The sequence below is a fragment of the Arvicola amphibius genome, chromosome 12 (assembly GCF_903992535.2).
Source record: "Arvicola amphibius chromosome 12, mArvAmp1.2, whole genome shotgun sequence".
In the NCBI taxonomy this organism is placed as follows: Eukaryota; Metazoa; Chordata; class Mammalia; order Rodentia; family Cricetidae; genus Arvicola; species Arvicola amphibius.
In genome coordinates this window covers 55,618,108-55,636,078 of record NC_052058.2, presented here as the reverse complement: position 1 = coordinate 55,636,078, position 17,971 = coordinate 55,618,108, and the positions used below count along the sequence as shown (strand labels likewise).

The 17,971-nt window shown below is 39.9% G+C and overlaps 1 protein-coding gene across 1 annotated transcript in view; it reads right to left on the bottom strand.

Annotated features, from left to right (window-relative positions):
• Positions 1-909: 909 nt before the first annotated feature.
• Positions 910-17,971, bottom strand: part of Pou2f1 (POU class 2 homeobox 1) — a 147,227-nt gene continuing 130,165 nt past the window's right edge. The window contains 3 exon segments of the mRNA XM_038348962.1: positions 910-10,815; positions 12,691-12,779; positions 15,739-16,084. Coding sequence (XP_038204890.1) covers positions 10,505-10,815; positions 12,691-12,779; positions 15,739-16,084 — 746 coding nt within the window. The 3' untranslated portion in view covers positions 910-10,504.

The window sequence follows — 17,971 nt, the reverse complement described above, 5'->3', positions numbered from 1 at the left end:
ACAATAGCCACCCAGACTGCAAAGTCATCTTAAGGAGAAATGTAAGAGGACACCCAGTAACTACTCAGAAATTCTCACTGCCTATTACAGCTGCTGGGCAGTTCTGGAAAGAATCACGTACATCATATTGTAAGTTTCCACAAAGAAGAACTCAAAGTCACATCTGAAAGTACACAAAATAACATTTGGGGAGGCCAAGGTGCCAATTTCCCTTGTGTTCCTCCCTTGACAACAGTGGAAAAACACCCCTGAATTAATATTAATTAAAAAAAGGGGGGGAGTGAGGGAGTTAAGATATTTAAAGACAGAAATAAACATCTTTAGAAAAACACAATCACTGTCTCTTTAAAACCAGACCCCAGCTGGGCAGTTATCAGTGACTCCACACTCGTGTGGACACCGTGGGGATTATTACTGAATAGTCTGTACACTCAGAACCTTTCATTTCATTACGAACACCTAGGCAGTGAAAACTGTTATGTTAATACATACAGACACACCCAAAACATACAAAAATACTATTATTTCAAACTACCAAGAATAGGACAGCGCAAGTTTTCATGCTATGATTTTAAGAGCATTACACTGAAACAAACAAGAAGTTAAAATGACATTTTTCTTTTAATATCCTGGAAATATACCAAAATATACATCTAAGCTTTGGAATTACTGAGGTTAGACTAATGCAAGTGCTGGGTAATCGTACTTAATACACAAGTCTAAGGTTCTGCAGGAAAGAAATTGTCTTTGGTATCTGCATCAGGCTAATATTAACATTTGGATTTTGCTTTGGGATAGAGCTTGTATGACCCTAGAACCAAATACCCCCCTCCCCCAATGAACTGAGATTAAAAAGATCCATGTAAAAATCTCCTTCATTTGCGACCCCCCACCCCACCCACCCCAAGTTAAAAAGTCACAGGCGTCTACCTAGCACAAAGGTTATGAAATACAATGCATAGTTGCACAGTGGTGCTGCAAAAGGAAACAAAACTACAAACAAGAAAAGAAAAAGTTTGATAATCGCTCTGTATGTTTCCTCACAAACGGGACAGCCACTTCCAAGCAGTTCCAGTAAAGAAAAGAGAAAGAAGGCTCAGAAGGGCTCCTTGGGTGTGTAAACCCAGCCCCAGAGGTGAAAGCACCCAGCAGAGCAGCCAATCCTGTGCCTGTGTCTTCAGCGTCCCCATTCTGTGGAGTGGTGGCCATCATGTAGCAGCTCCCAGCTCTAAGGCCTTGTGCTAAGCTCTGGTGATGACCCTGGTTGTTGTCAGATGGGTTGTGGGGATGGGGTTTTGGCTTTGGCTTTGGAAAATTTCATGTGCCAATAATTTTCATGCATGTTCTGCTCACAGCTGGGAAGAGTCAAAACTACTGAGCAGGCACCCGAACAAAACTCTCAACTTGGAAAAAAAGGCTTGCTTGCCCTTTTGAGCTGGTCAGAGGTGTCTCTACCTGCCCTTGGGCATGTCTCCAAGTGCCAGGACGCCACAGACTGGATTGAGGCTGAAGACTTCCCTTTTCTTTGGTTTTTTTGTTTGTTTTGAGTTTATACAATCATTAAGAAATCTTTGGTTTTGGCTGGAAATGGAAAAACAAAACAAAGAAACCACCCTCCCCTGGCTTATAGCAGCAGTGTTATGACCTGACCTGGTTAAGCTTCTTATTTATCCCCAACTTTGGGAGTGGGGATTAAAAGTTGAGAACTACATTCAAAGAAAAGGTTGAAAGGGCCAGGAATGCAGCTTCCAAAAAGCCCATTGGATATAAGATTGTCAAATAATAATAATAATAATTATAATAATATTAACAATAAACTTAAATATTTGGTTGTTTTTTTGTTTTTGGTCATGTCACACAGGAAACAAGAGAAATGTGTATGCGGCAGTCAGCTTAAATGAACCTCTGGGTGTCCTTTCTACCAAGTCTTGGCAATGAGCAGAACCCCAATGTTCAGAGGGGAAGGGTCAGCCGTGACCCCACTTGGAAAAGGCCAAGGACAGAAGCTGCTGTGTGTCTAGCAGTTGGAAATATGGGGCAGATGCGGGGGAGAGCTGGCAGTCTTTGAAGGCAAGGTAGTGGGGGCAAGATAGGAGACCTGTGAAGATCCCTGACAACAAAACAAACCGGAGATTGCAATTTGCCCCCAGTTTGTAGTAGCTTCAAAACAGAGACATTCAGAGGCTTAGGGGCAGGGCTCATCCCACCCTAGGCGACAGGTCTTATGATGCTATAGGCCAGAGTTCAATGTTGCTGAGAAGAGGGAGGGCAGACTTGGCAACTCTGTAGGGTCGAGAGGAACTTAAAGCAAGTTACTTAGTCACGAGTTAGAAATGAGGTATACGACAGCTCCTGCACAACTGGTGGGCAAAAACCCCACACTTACTCACCTAGCCTTCACTACTACCACAGAGAAGAGGAGTGACTGAGGTCCACTCTGGGAAGACGTACCTCCCCCAGTGAGTCCTCCTGTGGACTGAGTAATGCACACATTCCCATGGAAGCAGAGGTAAGGAGTGGGAAGAAGGAAGTCTTTCTCTCACCATCTGGTCTTAGGAGACACCATTTATCATTTATATCATATGAAGCCAATGTTGTAATATTGTCACAGACTTGGCAAACAAGCCATCCCCACGTTTGCAATTTTATACCTAACCAGGCTAGCACTAACTAGTTTACTTTATCCTTATAAAACATGTGCCTTCTGCAGACTCATGTAGGAATGGAACCCAAGACACACCGCCCCCAACCACCCTAGCACAGTGCTTCTAAGAGAGACAGTCACACCAGTGTGGGAAAGTGCATTTTGTTTCTGCCATTACTTTTCAGACCTGAGACACTCTCAGGGCTGGATGGGCACTGACCGTTTTTATGCAACGAGATCACATAAGGAGCTTCCATGCAGATGCTTCCTTGTTAAAACAGCACTGTAGCCAGCTGTCTTGTCTGCCTGCAGACCTTGGGATACAGCGATGGAGATCACTACCACTGGCAATTTGTAGGAGAGAAGCTCCGAGCTGCTTTTGTGAGGTTGTGGTTACATTAAACAGTGATGAACAAGTAAAGAAAACAAGGGAAAATGTTACAGACCTCAGCTTCTCCCTTTCCCCAGTAAATTAGTCTGGGGTTCTTAACTTTCTGACAGTGTCCTGGGTTTAAACCAGAAGGTGGCAAGGGTGGTGGAGTCCTGTACGGTGTGGGCAGACTCAGGGATGCAGAAGAATCATAAACGGCTTCCCTCCCTGAATCCTGGAGCTTCACTTTCACAGTCGAAATGATGTTCATGATGCACATTGTTTTCCCACAGCATTTGTTTCAAGTGCTCTTATTTTAATATCTCTATTACCATATAAACCTACCTAATGCTTTGAAAAGTCACACAACATTAACACTACTTTTATATAATGTCAGAATAATAACAAGTAAAGCTTTCATGAATTTTAGCAACCCATTCACGTTTGTTGGACCATTAGTAACATTTGTCTTTTTTCCTTCTCTCTCCATGTCTATGTTTATCAATAGTATTCCTAAACAGTGAACATCTTAATTTCCCAGAGGCCATATCTTAAAGACACTGTAGAGCAAAACAGCTCTACAGGAGAGTAAGAGAACATCATTTGGCTTTTATGTAGTCTGCTCTTCATAATTAAATATTGACTGTTATCTAACAACCTGCTATCTAACAGGTTGGATGGACTAGTTTTATTTCTAAGAATTAGATAAAGAGAAATAAAAATTCTACTGTTATTTTTTTTTGCATTCCTCAAGTTTCTTGCTCAGTAAGAATATCAATGTCACGCTGAGCAATTCTAGTAGTGTCCACAGAGCAGCAGGGAGGAAGAAAACCAATCTCTCTGCGAAGCAAGAACGACCCATGAGACATCTTTCCAAAAGTGAGGAAGGAGTGAAGGAAATGGGAAGAAGAGAGACTAACTTAAGCATTTTCTCTATCCTCTGACTATTAGGAAAGCTTAATGATAAGCAACAGTACAGCAGTGTCTTTGGCATCAAAATCAAATCCCACTCAAATTCTGTGAGCTGGGACATTTATTAAAAAAAATAGTTCTTGCCGGGCGGTGGTGGCGCACGCCTTTAGCCCCAGCACTCGGGAGGCAGAGGCAGGCGGATCTCTGTGAGTTCGAGGCCAGCCTGGTCTACAAGAGCTAGTTCCAGGACAGGCTCTAAAAAAGCTGCAGAGAAACCCTGTCTCGAAAAACAAAAAACAACAACAAAAAAAATAGTTCTTGAGATATAATTAGTATTAGAACTCAGGGAGTCAAGGAAGTCTGTCCCAGAATGAGGCAGAAAGGTTTTAATTTTCCCTTAACCAGCACAGTTTCGCACTTCTTCCCTCTCATCAACCAATCCTTAAACGCCACACCTTAATACAGGTGCCAAGTGTGCGGTTAGCTTTAAACCTCTTGATTTTTCTTGTGTTTTGGTCTAGACAGAATTATCCTTGAAATAAGAAAAAGAAATAAGGTTTAAAAAGTATTGGGCTACTACTAGCACAGCATTCACTAACATGACAGGCTGACTCACGTCACCTTACTTTTCCTAGATCAGGATGTACCACTTACCTCCTCCTCTCCACACTCCGTGGACACACGTCTGTCTCTTTTCATCTGAGCAGTTGGAAATGCACACACTTTTCCTTTGCCTAGGCTTTAGCTATGTACAGAGGTAATGGATCAATAGGAGAGGCTGGTAGGTCTGGTGAGGGGGGGCATGTCAGCCACAGACATGAAGGGTTGTAAATCTGCCCTTGGGCACCCTGAACCTACTAGACACCCCACATGTCACCCGCACACCTCTGCACACTGTGCTGCATATCAGATGACAGAGGCCTCAAACCCCCACCCAGTCACAGGGAATATCAAGTTTCCTTTGGCAAGACAGATATAAAGAAAAACAAACACATACGAGCAATATTTTCCTTCTAACATAATCAATTTCTCCTTTCTCCCACTCCAACCCCCCAACCCTATAAACAGGATCCCGAATACATACAGCATCAATCATGTTTATCAACCATAATAAACATTAGTTCAACTAAATACTACAGCTAGAATTATTTCCACTATTTATAAAGATTTTTTTCTTTCACTTATTTGGTTTTTTACGTCTAAAACCAGTTCGCAACAATGCTAAGCTATGCTGAGGTATTTTATGAAGGCGCCAGAAGCTGTTACCCACGAGCGTTATTCTCACAGATTAAGGTACCACCACTCAAAGAGAAAAAGGGAAGGAAAAGGAGGCAAGAGATCCAGATCACAGAACTGAGACATGATTCACTCAAGCTCACTGCTTTTAGAAAAGACCAAGAGCAGAAAAGTCAAAATAAAGAACTACTTAAAGAACAGAATGCCGGTTAGAAAAAATTCTAGACACAAACCATATCTGATGGACAACTTCCAACGAACTCCCCTGCCTCCTAGTAGAACTTTATTACATTAACTCTCCATAGATGAGGAGGAGAAGGCAAAGAGATTCCATCAACCTTTAATAATGAAAGCAACTCATTTCTGCCTTTTCTATTCAGGCCTGTGTGTACATTGTGGGTGCCATCATGTAAACCTATAGTGGCTCTTAGTTTCAGAGAAACAGCAAAGAATTATTTTTCCTCCTCAAAAGTGAAAATAATATTGAGAGTCTTATTTTTACAAGTCTCTGAAAATGATTTCAAAATAGCCAGGGATTTCTTTATATGAACAACATAACATGGTAAATGCTGTTCATACCCACAAATCAAAGTAAACTCATAACAGTTATGAATAAATTACTAAATCAATTTCTGCCTACTTGGATAATTATGGGTTTTAGGTCTTTTAGTATTTCCCTCCCATTAGCACTATAATCTTGAATGTTTTCAGTTCCAATTAAGTACACTTTATGCTTATCAACTTCAGCAGCCAATTTAAAGTTTCTGAGCAAGCGTTCCTGCTGAATTGCTAAGGTCCTTCCTTCTGTCTTACCAAGTGCTCAGGTAGATTGTTCAGAATTCCTTAGGGCCAGGGCCAAATCAGGTTGCCAGCAGGAAACTGTCTTTGCACACTATGGCAGCATCTCTCCTATCTTGGGAGAAACATGAAGGGGCGTCTCTTTGCCTTTCTATTTCAATGACCACATCTTTCTCTTGGTCAAGGAAGATTTGGGAGGATGACATGGCTTGAGAAGAACTTAGGCTGTGAACTATAGCATTTTTTTCTAACATAATATCCCTATATTTACAAATGTACCTGGCGTTTCCAACAAGTTAAATGTTATCATTTAAGCTAAACTGAAATACTGTCAACCAAAATCCTGTGCTTCTGGATAATGAAGAGATAATTTCCCCAAGTAATTGAAGGATAGACACAATAATATTAAAGAGGTATAATTGTGCTTTTTTCCTAAAACAAATGAATGGTGATGTAGAACAAACTGGCAAGATGATCACACCCAAAATCTTTTAATTGATATTGTCCCTTTAAAAAAATTCTAATAAAGCTTATGAAGCATAAATAGGTTGGTCCTACACAAGATGAAAGCCGGATTCCTTTGGTTCTATTCTGGAGCAATAAGTTACACAAACAGGATGGTAACGACCTTCCTAACAACAGATAAAGGGAAGTTTCCTCATTCTAAGGAGCTGCCCACAGAACTTCAGACATTCAAGCTAAGAGCATTCTACTGATCCCTAGAACAGTAATGCTGCTCCTGTGAGAAGCCTTACAGATCCTTCTGTTGTCATTCAGATTTACACAGGGTATAAATAAAGTTTCTGCCAAACTGCATTGCAAAACAGATTGAACAATTACATTCACTACTCTCCAGGAAGGGCCCATTATCATGGGCAAATAGAGTATCCTTAAAAATGCATTTAAAATCAGTCTTTGGCTTACTATGTGTTAACTAATATTCAGGGCTGAAATAAAATCTGCATCAATGTCAGGGGGAGGAGAAAAATGAAATAATGAGTTATAATAACCTGTCTGGTGTTTCTTCTGGAAATGCAGAAACTCAACCAAATGCCTTTTATTCAAACGACCCCTTTAGTTTCTAGACTCCCTCATAAAAGGCAACACTTTAGCTTAAAAGATAGATCAGTCAATTTAAAAAGCATTTGAGATCATTAAAAAAAAAGCTGGTATCACCTGAAAAGTAGCCGAGGTGTTTGTAAAGCAGAGACTGAGAATCGAGAGTGGTGATGAAGGTGGCTACACTGAACGCCACCAGCAGGTGTTAGTAGTGTGTCATGTACACATGTATAAAGTACCTTTCGTTTTACAATTTAATTTTGAATGTATGAAAAAGGAGAGGGAAAAATTAAAGTTATCTTCTTCTAAAGATTTTTTTCTTCTCAATACAGCACTTATGCTGGTTTTAAGGTCTATCCTCAAATGAACTACATAAAAAGGCAGCATTTCTTTCTCAAACCAACTAGAAACTACAGACAAAGGAAGGACTGACAAACCATTGGACTGACATGTAAAGTTAATATCATCTTTAAAAAAATCAAAGTCTGTAGGGGAATCTTATTTAGGAAAGATTCTTTTAACCATATAGGACTAAACAAAACAGCCTTTCTCTGTCCTTTTTAACTCCCTGGGCCAGGTCCCTTGAGACAACACTTACTTTGGTAGCGATTCTGGGCATTAATGCTGTAACTTCTAACCTGGTATGGTGGGCAATCAGCATTTCTCTCCCTGAATTCTTTCTCCTAACTTCATCACTCCCAAGGGAGGGTCTCTCTGCTAGGAGGAGAAACAGTATTGACAGCCCTATAATCATGAGCAGATTAAGGTCAGAGTGTTAAGTCAAATAAAGATTAAATTCACAGGAAAGAAAGAACTGATGGGGAGGAGAGAAATTGTTAACTGACACATCCATTCTATTTACACATTGACCTAAACAAACTAGCTAAAAATCATGGTAATGTCTGCCCAGAGGATATTACAATTTACCAACATAAAAGATAAAAACAAGCAGCAACTTTCACATAAAATTAATCAAGAAAAATGAATAAGAAATTGTCAGTAGCATCTATCTCCTCAATGTGTTTGAACTGCACATTATAACTAGTTCATTAGTACAGCAGCTTGCTAAAAATTGACTTTGGTTCAAGCTTAGTTTAAAGAATAAACAAAACAAAACAAAAATACCCATACCATACAAAACAGGTGGATGAGCATTTGTTAGTTTCCCTGCTTGCAGTTCATTGATTCTTAAAGGAAGTTTAGGAAAAGTTAAGGGTCAGAGAAATTTGGGGGTAAAAATTAAATATCCAAGAAATAAAAGGAACTAAAGAAAAATTTAAAGGGGGGCCAAAATGATTCTCACCTTTAATGCTAATATGACCTTTTCCAAATGAATCACAAAGAAAGATACACATTTGTGTCTGTGTTACTGCCTTTCTGAGCAACAGTGCAGAGACAAATGCACAGAATCCAAGTTTCCTATGGGCATAAGCAAAGCTATGGGGAGGGAAGTCACCTTAGCTCAGTGCAGACCACCAGAAACCGAAGTAAGCACCTCAGACACCAATGGGGACCTTAACTCCAGTAAGGGTAACTTAGATGAACTTCACTACGATGACCCAGTCATCTGTGAAAATTCTGGTCCTGATAGTAAAATAATAGGGCATTGTTAAAAGGGTGAATTTAATTTCTAAATCACCTCATCCATTTTCACAAGCTCTTCCTTTTCAATGGGCTCATTTATGTAGGCTAGTAACACCCTGAAAACAATTACAGGAGCAAATCATTTTTTTTTTTTTACATCAAATAAGAGATGTGTATTGTCACCAAACCTACCTAGCAGGGGCATAACAAACCAGAGACACTAACAGGCTGCGAAGTTCCTGCTCAGCCGTTCTATAGATCCCTTGCCTAGTCAGGAAAGTGCCTGTCAGTCAGAAAACTGAGGAAAGTCTGAGGCTTGGAGGAGCTTCTGAGCCACTCAGTGGACAGGAAGTCTATGACTCTAGAGCATGGTTCTCAACCTTCCCAATGCTGTGACCCTTTAATACAGTTTCTCATGTTGTGGTCACCCACCAACCACAAAGCTATTTTCATTGCTACTTCATAACTGTAATTTTGCTGTTATGAACTGTAATGTAAATAGTCTTAAGTGACCCCTGTGAAACAGCTGTTTGACTTCCCCCACGGGGTCAAGACCCTCAGGTTGAGAACTGCTGCTCTAGAGGAAAAGGGGGCAGATTTAGACTCTTTATATTGACCTTTTTGGGATATTAATTAGTAGAAAACAGTCCAACAGAATTTCTTTAAGAAAACAAAGACTTGTTTCTCAGTTTCAGTAAATCAATTTGATCTTGACCAAGTAAGTCAAAGGAAGTTTGGATGGAAAATTTCCATAAAATGAAAACAAACAAGCAAACAAACAAACATCAACAGTAGGAGCATTAAAAAAAAAAGAGAGAGAGAGAGAGATAGCAATCAGGAGAACCACCAAGTCAGGTGTCTGCAGTAGTCTTTGCTCTCCGGAACCAAAACCTGCCCTGCAACAGGCACAGCTGTGCCCATTGAAAGTAGCAGAAAGCAGCACTGTTGCACCACAGGGTTCGGTCCTCGGGGTTGCTCAATGATTAGGGGTGAGTGAGAGCTACAGTTCAGCAGGAATTCTTCCTACACAAGAGTGCTCCAAAGGCACCACCTGATGGGGAGGAGCGTGTGTGGAGCAGGAGTGTGCACACACTGCCTTCAGCTTCTGCACCAAGCCTCTTGCATAAGTGGCAAAAGAAAATCGTTTTCTAGCACCTCTGTAAGAGTCATCAAGGATAAGGAAACCAGCAAGAACATTCCTGGAAGTTAAGAATGCATTTCTCCCTTAACCCCAAAACCCCCCTCCCCACAGTGTGGGAGCTCACTGAAATAGGATCCAGGAGCAAGAGATAAACATGTCCAATATATATATATATATATAAAAAAACAATAACAGAGATACAGTAATACAGGCCTGCCTAAATTGTACCAGTTAAGAAAGGAACCCCCAACACAATTGATACGATTATAAACACCTTGTTATGACTTAATGGCCTGCACAACAGACCTATAAAAATGATTTTTGGAAAAAAAAAAAAAAGAGAAAACACAAGACACCCCTTCCTCTACTGGAACTGGTCACCCACCTTCGCCTGTCATCATGACTGCTGGAAATGGGAAGTAGTCCTTTCATTTATTTGTCTGTTTTGGATTTTTTGTTTCTGTTTTTTTTTTTTTTTTTTCTTTTAAATTTTTGGTTAGAAAGTTCTCTAATCCATGAAGCAATCCTGAAAAGACATTGTTTTTTTCTTTTTCTTTTTTTATAAAATTAGGCAAATGTTGTTCTGTCTCCATTCTTTTTTTTTTCTGGTAAGTGTATTATTTTTTTCTTTTCTCCATGTCTCCCTCATCTTCACAACATGGTGGGAGGAAGCCAATCACACCTGTCTCTTTCTTGAACAGCTGGCAGCCCATCATGCTGCAGTACAGAAGGTCTGTGGCAGCCCAGCTCTGCACCCAGCTCACTGTGCCTTGGAGGCAGTGGTGGTGGTGGAAGCAGCCCCACTGGCAGAGGCTACTGTGAATAGAGAGTTCTGGATGGATTCAGCAGAGGTGGAAGAGGCATGAAGGCTGGCTGTAGGCGCAGAGTTCCCTGTGGAGGCTGCAGCTGCAGAAACCAAGCTTACTGGGTTGCTGGTGAGCAGAGAGAGGTTCTGAGGGTTCAGGAACAGAGGGGCAGTCACGATGTTGGGGGCTCCTCCTGCATTGGCAAATACCAGGTTCCCAGTTGCATCCAGTGACGTTATTGGAAGAGAACCACTAGAAGCAAGAGCTATAGACAAGAACCCAGAACAGAAAGAACATTAAACTTCATCCTGGAGAAGCCAAACAACCCATCAGCAAAGCTCTACTCAGCAGCAGAGTATACTCTTCACGGACTATATACTCAATTCTAATGCTCCAACTATAATGTTATTATAATGCTATACTTAAATTACAATGCTATACTGACATCAACTCAAGTTTATTTATAAGTTTGAATCATCCAAAGAACTGAAAGACAGTTTAATAAGTATAAGCAGGACAAATGAATGGGGAAGAATCAATCATGTTTCTATCTTTTAAGTCTCAAGTTTATGTCATTTACTTACAAAGATTTGTTAAAATCCAACAATTCTGTCTTTTCAATGAAACTGACTTAAAACCATCTCCATTCAAAAGACTACTAGTTAAAGTGACTGAGTGTTAAAAATACATTTAGCTTTTAACAACTCAACCACCATTATGTAACACTATTTGACAAAATTTGTATGAGATGAAAGTCATCTTTCCAATGGCTTTAGTCATGAAAATTTATATATTACTAAATAAAGAAAAGGCACAATTTAAAAATTTTGTTTTTATACTTCTAGAGGCAGAACACTTGACTCTTATGAACTGTGCAAAGAATACTGTTTATTATAGGAGGAGATACAACACACAATGTATGAGTGATCTAAGGCTAAGATTTGGTAATTAATGGTGCAAAATTTTTCTACGATGCTTCCCCACAGGACCTATCACTAAATGCTATTTCTAGTAGAAAGGAATCCCTGATTTTGAAAATGAGTATACATACAATACACACCCGAGCCATGGTGCAGACTGACAGACGTGTCCTGGACTCAAGGCTCAGGGTCAGAGTGACTGTACGTCTTTCTGGAGAATGCTCTACAGTCACTCGTGCCTTAAGAAAGGCATAAACTGTAGACCAGAGATATGCCCCATGCAGGAAAATGGGACTCATCCCAAATATTCTAAAGGATGTTGCTGCACAATGAAATACTACACATCCATCTATCTATCAGTCTGGACACAAGTCAGTCAAATAGAAACCAACAAAATAGCAGGGCACTGTAGGCCACAATTCGATTTCTATCTGTAGTTTAATATTGTCTACAGTATATGGCTAGACATATCGCTCACTGAGACATGCCAGAACCTGCCAGCTTGTTTTTAATTCCAATAATTCTTATTTAATTATAAAGCATTTTGAGAAAAACAAAACAAAACAAAAAACCCCCCCCAAACCTCTTTCAGTCAAAACAGGATTTTTCCCCAAATAAACATCTTTAGGCATAAAGCTTAGGTCCTGAAAAAGGCAAGACAGATCCTTCACTGTATGAATAAGTATCACCTTAAGTAACAATGAGAAAAGGCTGACATGGACCCAAAAGGCCTTGGAAAAAGTGTTTATAATCCAAGACCATATGCCCTACACTGACGGGAATACACAGGGGGAATTGAACAGGAGTGAAAACACCCTGGAGATCTGTGAGAGGCACACTACCATTCCACACGGCATTTTCAGGTGGGGATAGAACTGGCGAGTTTGACTTGAAGAAGCTTGCCTTGAGATCGGTTAACATCAGGAGGAAATCTATCTTTCTATTCATAGAGAAAGTACAGATTTCTTGGAATATATCAAATTATGCAATGTTTGATGTTCTGAAAAACTCATCTGTACATTCTTCCACAAAACTTTTTTTTACAGGACATCTTGATCTTCAGGAACAACTTAATCAGCATTCAACTCTCTCCTCACCTTAATCTATAGCAAGGCAGATAGCCTCCAACACACACACACACACACACACACACACACACACACACACACACACACACACACACACTCAGGTGCACTAAGCAAGAAAAAAATGCTACTGACCTTGAATAGTAGCCAGTGTACTGTTGCTCATCAGGGCTGGGCTCAGAGCCCCACCCAGAGTTCCCGGATTGAGACTGAGTAAGGCACCTCTGCAAGTGCAAAAGAGGAGTCACTCTACTGCCACGTACACATACCTGTTATTTTGACAACATACCAAATTGATAATAAAATAATAAAGATAATAAAGGAAACGTCAGCTTAGGAAAAATATGGGAATCTTTGTTACTTTCTGTATACTTTCAAATGGTTACAAGTTACCGCTTTGATATTTACTTGTATAAACAAGATTATGATATGCATAAAATATAAAACTTTTAGTTATTCTGATGTTTCTTTGAATCACTTCATTAATATTTTCAAGAAAAAACTGGAAAGGATAATTCTTATTCAACAATAAAAATATAAAATTAACATACTACACTCATTGCTTCTCTATTCACAATAACTAGGGAATAAATGAAATTAACATAAACTGATGAATGGATAATAAAACTGGTACAAATATAGAATGAAATTTTATTCAGCTGTAAAGAAAAATGAAACCTGTAGGTAAATGGAGAAAACTGGAAAACATTAAGTGAATAACCAGGGCCCAGCATGACAAAGGCTGCATGCTCTCTTTCATATGTGACTCCTAGCTTTGAATATTTAGCTTATGTTTAACTTGGAGTAACCATAGATCAGAAAGCCTGAAAGGGTCCATGAGATGGGGAGGACAAGAGGCCTTAATAGGGTAGATGTGTGGTATAAAAAGACGAGGGAAATATGGGATTAAATGTTTGAGCAGAGATAGGGTGAGGAATGGTGACAGAGAAGGAAGATGGGTCAACAAAAACTAAGGATTTATGAAAAGCCTTATAGAAACCCCCTGTGTGTAAGCTAATTAAAACACATGATAAACAAATAACAAAAAGCCAGGCAGTGATGGCACACGCCTTAAATCCCAGTACTCAGGAGGCAGAGGCAGGTGGATCTCTGTGAGTTTGAGGTCAGACTGGTCTACAGAGTGAGTTCCAGAATAGCAAGGGTTATTACACAGAGAAAGCCTGAATTGAAAACCAAACCAAACCAAAACCCAAACAAAACCAGAAGGACTTTGAACAGAGATACCCTACATGGGTGAACAATGTTGTTCCCAGAAGACACAAGTTATTAAAAAAATAAAAAATCTCAGGGCCATTCATGGGATCCTTCCCTACAAGTCAGTGGTCTGTGAGGCTCCAGAGGCTAGCCCTCTTATTTAAAAAAAGAAAATTAAAACAAAACAAACACTATAGGCTTTTGCCACTGCTCTTAGTAGTCCATCATAACTAGATTTGAAGACCCTATTACTGAACACACATATACTTAGGTTGCAGTATATAGAAACATCAATCTGGAACTGACAAGGAAATTTCCTCTCTGCTGGCTAGCTTTCACGGTGCCAAGAGGTGCTATATAAACAACGGGAGAGAAAAGATAGCAATAGTCTTATCCAATGCTAGATCTTGAATTATGTTACAACACTGACCAATCAGGCAAAATATATTTATTGGTACAATAGTGGCATGACTGTTCCAGGGGCAAACAACTGATTTCTGACTTGACTTGTGACCTATTCATAGAGGGTCACAGCCTGGTACTGTAAATCTAGTCAAAAGCCCATGGATGAGGAGGTCATGGCCAAAAGGTGGGGTGGTAGCAGACACCAACTGTTGTTTTAGTAAATGATTACAGTGGATTGCCCTTTATAACTACTTAAGTTAATACCCGCAGATCTATGATGCTGTTAACCCGGGTCCGAGAAGTTTTTGTAATGGACAATGATAAATGCAGAATCATAACTGGTCAAATTACTGAATGACTGTTGAGTATGCAGCCTTAAATAGGACATCTACATCAACCTATCTTACTAGCACCAAAACTCAGGGAATATTGAGGAAGATGTTCCTTGGGCAGACAGGGTGTAAAAGAGCTGGAGCTGGGGATGCTTTCTTCTAGACATGACAGTGCAGTCGCACACAATGATTATCTGAATAAGATCAAGCCAGCCAAGTTAGTGTGGATGAAGAAGGGCTCAAAAGGCTTCATACCCAGTTGAGGAGCTAATGGCAGCTGATGGCTGCAGGAAGAGGGGGAATAATTTTTCTTTTGTGGGGGAGGATATCTCACATTGGTGGGTTACTCATGCTCCAGTGGAGGGCTCTACATTCATGTGCATATAGGTACACTAACTAGATTAGCTACTTGAAGAAAAAAGACAGGAAACACGAAGTTGTGTGTGTATGAGAGTTCAGGGCAGTTTGAGAGGAGTGGGGAATGGATATAATCAAAATAACATTGTATACATGTATGAAATAAAAACTATATGAAAAATATATAAAACCAGACATGGCTTTACTCAAAGTTTTATCCATTTTTGAGAATAAGAAAGAAGGTAAACTACAATTTAATGAAGAAAGCTTAAGACTTTGGAGAATTCTGAGCTCTATTCCTGGCTCTTACGGCTGAGTTACTCACTGACTCAGTCCTGTGTCATCACATGGAAATGGTAGTGTGGCTACTTAGAAAATTATGTTCATACCTGTAATCAAATCAGTCCGGCTCAGATTTGTTGTTCATTTAAGATAGTGATGAAAACTCTTCCCTATTTGTTACAGTAATGGGTTCCTAGTTGTATGGTGGTTTGAAAGAAAACAGCACCCCACAATGGGAGTGGCACTATTAGGTGGTGTGGTTTTGTATGAGTAGGTGTAGTTTTGTAGGAGGAAGTGTGTCACTGTGGGGGTGGGCTTTGAGGCCTCCTTTGCTCAAGCTATGCTCAGCTCCTGTTTTCCTGTGGATCAAGATGTAGAACTCTTCAGTTCCTTCTCCAGCACCATGCCTGCTTACATGCCAATATGTTACCCACCAAGAAGATAATGGACTGAACCTCTAAGATGGTAAGCCAGTCTCAATGAAATGTTTTCCTTTATAAAAGTTGCTGAGGTCATGATGTCTCTTCACAGTGACTGAAACCCTAACTAAGACTTTCTGTTTTGGATGCAAATGGATTGAAAAATTTCTTACCCAGCAGCAAACTGTGAGGGTGCCATCAGGCCTGGGTTGAGTCCTGCAGCAGCAGCCATGGCAGCAAGACTGGCATTTGCTGGCAACTGTGCAGCTCCTTGGAGAGCAGCAGCAGCTGCTGTTTGCAAGCCAGATGCTGTCACCATCACCTGGCTGGCCCCGAGAGGAGAGGGAAGAGGCGTGGAGGTGGTCTGTGTTGTGCTGGTCTCACTGGCACTAGAGGCCTCAGAGGTGGAGGCTGAGGCAGAAGGGGAGGGACTCAAGGAGGGAGATGTGACTGCTGAGGAAGCAGGGGGTGCTGTAGAAATCACGGTGGCCGTGTTGTTGGATGTGGTGTCTGTAGTGCCTGAAAAAAGAATCAGATTAGGAAATGACCTTCTGTAAATGTGTTTGGAAAACTAGTCATTTCATTCAGTATCTTGAATCAAGGTGATTATTAACCTACTATCCATTAATCCTTAATTATTCTTTTTCTTAAAAAAAAACCTCGCTTTCTAGATATATTTCTACAGATAATAATGATGATGATAATAACAACCATTTAAAAACCAAAGCTATCAGTCCTTCTTTAAGAGACAAGAGCAATAACACAACTCTGAAAGAAACAAGTCTCTCCCCTCCACCAGCATCAATGTTCTATTAAAAGAAAAAAAAAAAAAAAGAAGAAAATGAGGGGCTGGAGATATGACTTGTTAGGTTAAAAGCATTGGCTGCTCTTGCAGAGGACTCAGGTTTGACTCCTAACACCAACATGGAAGCACATAACCATCTATAACTCTAGTTCCAGGAGAATCTGATGCCCTCTTCTGGCTTCCAAAGACACCAGACACCATTATACCAGCATTGATATTATGAAGCCTAACCGCCTTCATTATGTCTTCATAAATCTACAGGACTAAACAGTGCCTTGTTGCTGTGGTGAACCTGTCTGGTAGACTCAAAAGTACAGTTGCATCTTCTAAGACCCAGCCCCCTGTTTTACAAGAAGATAAATGTACTTTCTTATTTCTCTTCTACAGGCAAAAACGTTTCAATGTACTTTGAATCTTTTCTTGACCAATTTTCCATTTTATGAAACCTAATTTTACCGGTAGTGTTAAGTTCTAAAACTGCCCATTTTCACAAAACCGCAAATCTTGAGGTTAAAAAGCTTAAATTATCACACTTTCTTCTTCACTGCATAATCAAATAAATCAGCACCTTGCTATGTCTTGTAGGCTTACTAGGACAATACTAGCCAAATTAGTGCATTTAATCTAGGCTAGGAAGTGATGAGTTCAGAAAGTATCCAGGGTTGTTTTTATCTAGTTGTAATATATTATCCAAATCCTAGGTAGGTATCTTCAATTTGAGTATCATGAAACCACTATGACATAAAGTATCAACATGATCTTTAAATAAATCCTCCCAGCCATGGAGTCATGTTCCAATTCATATACCTCCTTTATGCTCCAAATTCTTGGCAATTTAATTTACCTGAGCACTCTATGCAGGCTTTTAGGGCCTTAGCACCCTTAACAAGATGCTCTCACATATCTTACAGGGTACTTAGTAGGCATTAGATCCAAGCACAAGTAGGATACCTAGCACCTGTTTCCACCCTCCCCCCACTTTTTTTAAAAAAAAAATAACCCAGCTTATTGAAGTATAATTTATAGTCTATAAAACTTGCCCAATTTATGTGTAAAGCTCAATAACATTTTATCAATTTCCAGAGTCTTTAACTCTCACACAATCCAGACTGTAACACTTGCACCACCAAAAATTGAGATTCCTCATTCCTACTTGTAGGCACTTGCCAACCCTATCCTGCCTCCACAGACTGGTATTATTTTTTAACATTTCACATACATGGAATTGAACAACATGTAATTTTATGCATCTTAGGCTATACTTTCAGTGTTTCACTACAGTGAAACAGGAGCCAACACTTAGCTTTCTGAGGATGAATTCTACTCAATGATGCAGATATGCTGTGTAAGCTTTGGGGTTGTTATAAATATGCACACACATAAGAGTTATGGTGTGGATGTTTTCATGTTTCTTGAGGAAACTGATTCATTGGATGATATATTTATATTCCTAACTTACAAAGAAAATGCTAGTGTTTTCCAAAGTAACTGTACCACTTTACCTTCTCCTCAGTCATGCACTATCAACTGTAGTTTTTCTGATCCTCAAACCTCATCTTAGAGTACATACAAACACAAATGATTTCATATGCTGGTTTTGT